A 9,079-nucleotide genomic window follows, 5' to 3' on the forward strand; every position below is an offset into this window, starting at 1 on the left:
CGCGGCGGCGACGGGGGGAGGGAGAAGGGGATCGCGGGAGGAGGAGAGGAGAGGAGGAGCCCCCGCCGGGGAGGGAGGGGGGGCGGTGTGGGGTCGGGGTGGCGAGCCCAATCCTCCGTTCCACACGCGCGCGCCCGGGCTCGGTCGCTACTCGCTTCCCGGTCGAGTCTAACCTGCTCGAGAGGGCTGGCTACCGGGTCGGGGTTGGGAAGGGCGTTATTTTATAGGCGAGCTGCTTCTTCCCTCCCTTGGCGGTCGCCTCGACTTGGGCCCCTCTTTCTCTCCCCTTCCCCCCGCGGCCCTCTTCTCTTCTCTACATGGGCTTTCTTCTTTTCTTTTCTTCTTTATTGATTACTAGGAAAAGAAAAGGGCCGAGAAAAAAACAGTCATGATCTCCAACGGCCATAACCACATTATCTGCACCGCCGAGATACGCCATCTATCACTCTCAACTTTGTGAAATCATGAATATTTCTTGAAACCCGTGCACATATTTGAAACCATCAACATTTTCAAATCCGCGAAAACTTTTTCCAAATTTTCAAACCTTTTCGAAAATCAACAACATGTTTGAATTCATCAACATATGGATTTTCTCAAGCATCGGTCGTTGGTTCGGTTTTATTTGCTAAAACTTCCGGAAAATGTTTAACCCATTTTTTTTCTTCTAATTGTTAAACTGTTTAAATGTTCCTTATTGCCTTTTATTCACTAGTTATTTCTGAAAGGAGCATTATTTCCGTCAACATCAAATGGCCAAAAAAAAGTATAATATAGAAACCTTTTATATTTGAAAAATTAATCCAGTTGTTCATCTACTTAGATTATTTGTCTAGAACGGAAAAAAAGCCCATTGCCGCACGCTACTTCAATCCGCACACCAATCAGCTCGCCCTCAAATTTACTGTCCATCTTTTCTCGTTAAAACAAAAGACAACCTACATGCATGCTCGGGCTCTTTGACGGCCGCCTCTGCCTGCCTATCTTGTTCACAAACTATCTCAAAATCATTTAACAACTCAAAAAAAAATTTGTTCACAAGGTTCGATCAGTCTGTGCGGTACTGTTGTTAACATGGCTATTTCAGATTCTACCATGGAAGCTTTTTTTGCTTTCACAATTTTCATTACATTAAATTAGTTATTACTATGATTGTGATTATCTATGTGGGCTCTATGTGGGTGCCAGATATGTTTTTCTTTTTACCTCTATATATAGGTCTCAGGATACTTCGCGCATCGGGGCCTTGCAAAATTCAACAAATCCAAACCCTAGGACGAGCCCACCGACCAGGCCTTCGAATGCCGGTTTTCCTTTCATTCATCCTTCCACAAATTTTGGAGACAAAATGCTGTTGCACACTAGCCACCACTGCTGTGATCACAAGGTGATCTACACATCGCATGACCGACCTCATTAAAGGTAAAAACATCAACACCAGCAAGGACCTGATGCAATTGCGTCAAGAATCAATCTCCATGCGGATATAGGAAGGAAACAACGGAGTACTTACCAGGCCATGATCCACAATGCCATTCCTGGTGAGCTTTTAAACATCGAAAAAAGTTGCCACAGCAACAAGGCAGGCGGTCTAAACCGGAGTATAACCGACGCGTTACAACTTATCCAAGATTGCGACATACAATGTATCGCAACGATCAAATGATAAGAGGTCTAATGAATGCAGAGATTACAAAATCTCCTTGGCATGACTCAGCAGATCCCCTGCCATGAATGGATCTTCTTCTTCTTCTTCAGGCTGCATCATACCAACAGCCAGGAACACATATAAATTGTACTCCCAACTAGCTAAATTACTACAGAGTACAGATGCTCTCTTCAGCGGCAGCTAAGAATTTGCCCTGTTGTCCATAAAAAAAACGGCATGCTAATTAATGGCACTTTGCTGGATTGACGATGTTCTCTTGTTGCCCGGCGAGGCTAGGACCCGATGCCCGCCACTCCCTTGGCTTGAGCTGCCGCTTGCTGTGCTGCAGCTGCTGCGGCGGCCGCAGCCGCTGCTGCTGGAGACTGGGGCGAGGCTGGGGCAGCGGGTGTTTGCTGCGGAACCTCAGCGGCCTGGGGCTGCTGGGTGTCACCGCTGCTGTTCACCTGCGACAGAAGGTTCTTGATCTGGGCGCCGGTGAGGGTCTCGCGCTCGATGAGGGCGTTGGCGAGCACGTGCAGCTCCTTGTTGTGGGTCGTGAGGATCGTCTTGGCGTTGTTGTAGGCCGTCTCCAGCAGCTCCTTCACCTCCTGCTCCACCAGGCCCCGCGTCTGCGTGCTCATGGTCTTGCCGTCGTCGTCGTAGTTGTAGGCCACGAGGCCCACGCGCTTGCTCATGCCGTACTTGGTCACCATGGCCTTGGCCAGCCGGGTCGCCTGGCTGAGGTCGGACGACGCGCCGGACGTCACCTCGCTCTCCCCGAATATAAGCTCCTCGGCCACCCGCCCTCCCATGCAGACGTCCAGCCTTGCCAGCATCTGCTTCCTAGATACGCTGGTCTGGTCCTTCTCTGGCAGCTGCGTGACCATGCCCAAAGACATTCCCCTCGGAACAATGGTGGCCTTGTGGACAGGGTGGGCACCGGCCGTGTGTATCGCGACCAGCGCATGCCCTCCCTCATGGTATGCAGTCATCTTCCTGCTTTCGTCGGATATCACTGCTGATTTGCGCTCGCTGCCCATCATGATCCTGTCCTTGGCAAACTCGAGGTCGGTCATTGAAACGGATTTCGCTCCATCCATGGCAGCCTTGAGAGCAGCCACGTTCACCAGGTTTGCAAGGTCTGCACCTGAGAATCCAGGTGTTCCCCTGGCAATGGTCATCAGATCCACATCGTCCGCTTTTAACACCTGCAGTTCAGTTCAGGGAGAAAAGGTGGAGTCAGCTGCCTTAAATTATGTGGAGAAAACCAATCAAGCATTACAAGAGAAATGCATGGGATAATGAAGGATTCTTTACCTTTGACATATGAGTCTCCAGGATCTGACGTCGGCCCTCAACATCTGGGTTAGGAACCACGATATGACGATCAAACCGCCCAGGCCTAACAAGGGCTTTATCCAGTGACTGGGGGAAGTTTGTTGCTGCAATTACAATTATCCCATCATTCTGCTTAAAGCCATCCAGCTCAACAAGCAACTGGTTCAAGGTCATCTTCATATACTGTTGATCTTTTGGGTTTCTGCTCCCACCGATGGCATCAATTTCATCAATGAAAATTATACAAGGAGATCTCTTCTTTGCTGCACTGAAGAGATCCCTCACTCTTCTCGCCCCGACACCCACAAACATCTCCTCAAACTCACTGCCACTGCAGGAGAAGAAAGGAACTCCAGCTTCCCCAGCGATGGCCCTTGCCAACATGGTTTTCCCTGTCCCAGGTGGGCCGACAAGCAAAACACCTTTTGGAAGCTTGCCACCAAGGCGTGTGAAACGCTGCAAAGCATGAAAGGTGCTGGATGAATATTTATAAAAGAACAAGGGAACATCACATGAAACACTCTACGCATCTTTAAGCAAAACTTGGTTTAACAGCTCAGCCCTACGGAAGCCGTATAGAAGGCACAATGTCATGACAATAGCAATAGTATATTTCATTTTATGTACTATAAGACTTAAAATGCTACTGCTACAAAGTAAAGGGGTGCGCAAACACTTCAAAAGAAAGGCAGGAGAGCCTTGGAAGTAGCTTTTATCATTTATCGAGTTTCTCTACAAGACCAGGATGAAAATATTAGATAGGAAATGCAGTTCTTCTGCGGGCTAAAAATCACAACAAATAGAGGGAAAAGGAGGCATGACATGATTAAGTATCAATTTATCATGTAGCAGACCAATTGATTTGGTATTAACTAAACTGTGTCTGTCTGTAAATTTCAGTACAGCACAGCATTTTAATTGTTTATGATAGCAGCCTCGCCGGGGTAGATATATCTGTTTATAAGTTTCATTACCCAGCTGTTAATATCTTCGTAATTCACTGGTGGATGGAACCAGGAGAGTGATGAAACTTCACCTTGGGATCTCGTAGGTAGTGAACTATTTCCTCAAGTTCAGCTTTAGCCTCATCAACCCCCTTGACATCACTGAATTTTGTGCTCGAATCCAAGCTTGGCTGAACCTCTTCATGCAACCCAAGGCCTGCATATATAATTTGAAGTCAATAGAGATTACTGCCGACACTGAATAAGGATCATGATATAGCCATCCTACATCAGAATGACAAACCTTTACTAATTCCTCTATCTTCAATCAGAGCCCCGATGCCAGAGATTACTAGGAAAGTGAGTGCAATGCTCCGGAAGGTACGCCAAAGCTGCTCCTTGAATTGGCCTGTCTCTGATGCAACCATGTGAATCGGTGCACCAGCAGTACCAAGAGCCCCATCTTTTGTTGTACGACCAACACTTTGAAATGCTGGGATGCCACTAAGCCCTTCTTCCTCCCTTGCTGAATTAACAATTCCTGCGTGTTTAGATCATGTTGAATGTCAATATCAAAATATGAGAGCATAAACGGCATGTGTATATCATAAAAGAAACCCACTAGCTAAAGATGTGTCCTAAAAAGACAGTATTATGTTCAGTGCGTTGGATGAAGGACGCACTTGAACAGACAGCAGGTTTGTGTCTTGCACAAATCTATCAATTGAGGCGAGGCAGTAAAGACCACTACCTCTTTGCAATGTCTTAAGCAGCGGGCTTTCATCCAGCCTGTCAAGGGCAACAAGAGCCTTCACATACTGAGAGAGAGCCGAAGAGTTGTTATGTAAGGAAGGCTGGCTCTCGAAGATCTGCACGACCCTTTCTGGGTTACTTCTGTAGATCTCTTTGAGAAGGGAGGCTTCACTTGGCGTGTCAAAGTCTCGTAGCCTGCGCGCGAAGCTACCGACGTAGCTTGATCGGTACCTCTCTTGCAGCGTCTTAAGAACTCCCCCTGCATTAATTAGAACACCCAACATCAGTTTGCAAACAGTAGGATTTCTTTCATGAGCAACAATTGAAGCATGAGACCTGGAATACAGTAAGATAAAGCTTTTTACACAAAGGGAAACACTCAAACAGACTCTTTTTGCCACACCGGTATGTCCTTCGAAGAGAGAGAGGGAGGGAGGCCATACCGGTGCCATTTGCAGGTGTCCTGAAAGCACTTGTACTCACTAGCTCATTGTAGACCACACTCGACGACCGCCTTCCAGCCTGCGACACAAACAGAAGTTCAAACATATGGCAATCAACGTTTGAGTTGAGCTGAGCTATGTCAATAGCGACAGGCATAAAGAAAGATCTGAAATGACTTAACTAAAATATATATTAAAAAATCAAGATATTACACAAGGTTATTCACATATCAGGTGACTCATGGAAGCTCAAGTGGAGATTGAAACATACCAAGCTCTATTGCATGACAAAAAGCAGCATGAGTCCAAATTGTTGAACTATAGAGCGCTGTGTGCCCCTGTGCCTAGTCAAAGCACACAGCGCCCACGATCACCCACGTACATGAGTAGTGGTGTAGTGGTGCAGTTAGCTACAGTAGTGGTGCTCGTCACCTGAGTTTTCTCCTGTACTTATACGGCCTAGACAGATCAATGCAAAGTGTGTTGTGTCTCATCTTCCTTCATGGTATCAGATGTCGCACGGTTCTAACCCCTTTGCGCCTGGTTCCTCCGCTTCCGCTCCCATGGACACGAACTCCTCTTCCTCCTCTGATGGCTCGCCCGCTGCATCACCCGGCCACGCTGCGGCCGCCGCCGCCGGTGGCGGCGCCCTCCGCGTTGTGCCAGCGCCCGCTGTCTCGACTGCTGCCGGCCCCAGTGTTGTGCTTGCGGCGGCCTCCTTCCCTGCCTCCATCCTGCAGACGGTTGACATTCGTCAGCACGTTCTGGTCACTCTCGACCTGGCGGCCGGCAACTACGCTCAGTGGCGGCGCTTCTTCGACGCTGTCATTGGCATGTTCGGCCTCCGCAGCCACCTGGACGCCGACTTCGCCGCTCCTCTCGACAACCCCGACTGAGTCATGGTCGACCACTGCGTGGTGCATTGGTTGTATACCACGATTTCGCCGGAGCTGCTCGAGATCGTCATGCAGCCTGAGGACACCGCCGCCACCGTCTGGGCCGCCATCCAGGGCATCTTCCACGACAACCAGCTCTCCCGTGCCGTCTACATCGACGCGGAGTACCACGCCTGCGTCCAAGGCGATCTGACCGTCCTGGAGTACTGCACCCGCCTGAAGCGGCGATCTGACCGTCCTGGAGTACTGCACCCGCCTGAAGCGGTTCGCTGACCAACTCCGCGATCTGGGTCAGCCCGTCTCGGAGCCACAGCAGGTCTTCAACCTCCTTCGCGGGCTCGGCCGTCAGTTTCATGGCGCGATCCCGCACATCACGTCACAGGTGCCTCTGCCGAGCTTTCTGCAGGCTCGCTCGTTCCTCATGCTGGAGGAGTTTCGCGCTGAGCAGGCCGTGCGCCAACAGTCGGCTCACGCTCTCCTCGCCGGCCGCGCTGGTGGCTCTGTGCCGCCGTCTCCTGGCGCTTCCAGCTCCGGTACCGCTCCAGGCACCAGCCCCGCCGGTGGTCGCGGGCGTGGGAACGGGGCCAGCAACTCGTCCTCCGCGGCTCCTTCTGCGCCCCGCAACCCAGCGTACCCGGTGCCTGCTCCCGGCGCGAACTCCTGGACTGGCCTTGTCCAGGCATGGCCGGTCCCTTGGCGCGCGCCCGGCGCGGGCGTGCTCGGCCCGCGCCCCGGCGTTCCGCATCAGCAGGCCATGATGGCCGCGCCCATGGCTCCTCCACCGCCCGGCTACACCTACGGCTACGCCCCCGGCCTCAATCCCGGCGGATACGGACCCGCCCCCAGTGGCTACGCCCCCGGCTTCACCCCCGGCGCGTCGACATCCACCACGCCCTGGGACATGGGCACTCTTCAGAGTGCACTGCAGCACTCCGCCCAGTCGCCGCCGTCCGCCGGGAGCTCGTCGGACTGGGTCCTCGACACTGGAGCCTCCGCGCACATGACCTCCAACGCTGGTAACTTGCACTCTGTCCGCCCAGTTTCCACCTCTGCTCGTATCTTCGTCGGCAACGGTGATCATCTCCCGATCACCGGTGTTGGTGAGGGTGCACTCATCGCTACCAATTCCTCTCTGCAACTTCGCAATGTTCTCCTCTCTCCCTCTCTTATTCGCAATCTTTTATCTGTTCGTCAGTTAACTCGTGAGAACCCTGTTTCAGTAGAATTTGACAGTTTTGGTTTCTCTGTCAAGGACATCCGCACTCGGGCAGTGATTCTGTGATGTGATTCCGACGGCGATCTTTATCATGTGGCGTCCAGTTCCTCGGCTCCATCCGCTCGACACTTCGCCGACGTCGTCACCGTGGACCTGTGGCACCAACGGCTTGGTCACTCCGGCCAGTTATCTACCAGTAGTTCGTCTGCTTTGTTTCCTTTTACATGTAGCAAGTTAGCACCGCACACATGCCATGCCTGCCGCATTGGCAAACATGTACGCTTGCCATTTGCTCCATCACAGTCCTGTACTTATTTTCCCTTTCAACTGTTGCATTTGGATGTATGGACATCTCCAGTCGTGAGTATCTCTGGTTTTCAGTATTACTTAGTCATCATCGATGATTTCACCCACTATGTCTGGACGTTCCCATTGCGCAACAAGTCTGACGTATATTCTGTTCTTCTCTCTTTTCATGCCTACGTTCAGACGCTTGGTTGCAGTTGCACTCGCGAGATTCGACAGGCACCGGCTAGGCCAGGCACTGGACGGCGGAGGAGAGGTACACCGGCGCGGTAGATCTACTCCGTGGTCTATCTATTGCGGGGGGTTGAATAATATTCCAGAGTCAGACTGGCGGCGCCCTAATAAACCCTAGCTAGCCCCGCGAACGACGGCGCGGCGGGCGCCCTGACCTCGCGCCACGCGCGGCCGATCGAAGCTCCCGAGACCGGGGGGATCGCCTACGGCGGCGGACGGAAGAGGAATCTTGCTCGCGGCGGGAGGGAGGGAGGGAGGGAGTACCTTGGAGAGGGCGAGCCGCCAGGCCATGGGGGGTGGGGGATGGGGTGCGCCCCGCCGCGCCGCCTGCCGGGTGATCGGAGCCGGTGAGGGTGGGGGTGGAGACTGGAGAGAGAGATTGGAGAAGAAGAAAGAGTGGATTTTTTTCCCCTTGTGTTTTTTCAGGCTGTGGTTAATTTCGTGGGGAGTTTCGCGTCGCGTCGTTCTTTCCTGGGCCGGGCCGGGTCAGGCTGGCGGTTGGGCGAGGGCCAGACCATTGAACGAAGATCATTTAAAAAAAATAAAGTGATAAGTGGATGATAAAAAAATGTTCTACTCCGATTTGCCAAAAAAATTATACAGTATTGTCTAAAATAATAAAAAAATAAAGTAGATGATAAAAAAGGTGCCAAGTTTGTTCTTCAAAAAAAAATGCCAGGTTGATGGTGTAGCAAAGTTAATTTGGTCTCAAGATTTTCAACAAAGTTGAAAATTTGGTTTGGGAAACTACATTGGAGTATTTTGTTTTTTGACAAACGCATTACAATAATCCACGAAACGGGTCAGAATCGGTCAAAACTGTGAGTGTTGAGGACCGAAACATAAACGCATCCCAGAGTTCGTTAATCGTGGAAATCACTCCGGGCCCCCAAAACAGTGAGTAATAGTCCATGAAACGGACCATAATCAGCCAAAACTGTGATTTTTGATAACCGACACGTAAGCGCACATTGGGTTTCAACAACTATGAAAATCGCTTTTGGGCCCCAAAACGGTGAGTAATAATCCACGAAACGGGTCAGAATCGGCCAAACCCGCGAGTGTTGATGACCGAAACGTAAACGCACCCCAGGATTCGTTAATCGTGAAAATCACTCTGGCACCCCAAAACAATGAGTAATAGTACACGAAACGGGCCAGAATCGGCCAAAACTGTGAGTGTTGATGACCGACACGTAAGCGCACCTTGGGTTCAACAACTATGGAAATCGCTTGGGACCCAAAAACGGTGAGTAATAGTCCATGAAACGGGTCAGAATTGGCCAAAACCGCGATGGTTG

General features: G+C 51.0%; 3 protein-coding genes across 4 annotated transcripts in view; 1 reads left to right on the forward strand and 2 right to left on the reverse strand.

The window, feature by feature from the left end:
- Positions 1-161, reverse strand: part of LOC123149857 (TATA-binding protein-associated factor BTAF1) — a gene marked incomplete in the record, with an annotated part of 14,163 nt that extends 14,002 nt beyond the window's left edge. The window contains 1 exon segment of the mRNA XM_044569621.1: positions 1-161.
- A 1,431-nt stretch (positions 162-1,592) lies between these two features.
- LOC123149861 (ATP-dependent zinc metalloprotease FTSH 5, mitochondrial) lies at positions 1,593-8,223 on the reverse strand. 2 transcript variants are annotated; one of them, XM_044569641.1, is made up of 7 exons: positions 8,043-8,223; positions 5,127-5,205; positions 4,682-4,942; positions 4,235-4,471; positions 4,023-4,147; positions 2,966-3,442; positions 1,593-2,856 (listed from the first exon to the last, which is right to left on the reverse strand). In XM_044569641.1, exons 1-7 carry the CDS (start codon positions 8,067-8,069, stop codon positions 1,942-1,944), a joined length of 2,121 nt encoding a protein of 706 aa, XP_044425576.1. In that variant the 5' UTR covers positions 8,070-8,223; the 3' UTR covers positions 1,593-1,941. The 2 variants fall into 2 exon arrangements, with proteins under 2 accessions (XP_044425576.1, XP_044425568.1); XM_044569633.1 differs by lacking the exon at positions 8,043-8,223 and having other exon boundaries at positions 5,127-5,298.
- LOC123149878 (translation initiation factor IF-2) lies at positions 6,222-7,563 on the forward strand. Its single transcript, XM_044569651.1, has 2 exons — positions 6,222-7,038; positions 7,275-7,563. Exons 1-2 carry the CDS (start codon positions 6,444-6,446, stop codon positions 7,307-7,309), a joined length of 630 nt encoding a protein of 209 aa, XP_044425586.1. The 5' UTR covers positions 6,222-6,443; the 3' UTR covers positions 7,310-7,563.
- Positions 8,224-9,079: the final 856 nt, after the last annotated feature.

This window comes from Triticum aestivum, chromosome 1B (genome assembly GCF_018294505.1).
Source record: "Triticum aestivum cultivar Chinese Spring chromosome 1B, IWGSC CS RefSeq v2.1, whole genome shotgun sequence".
Lineage (NCBI taxonomy): Eukaryota > Viridiplantae > Streptophyta > Magnoliopsida > Poales > Poaceae > Triticum > Triticum aestivum.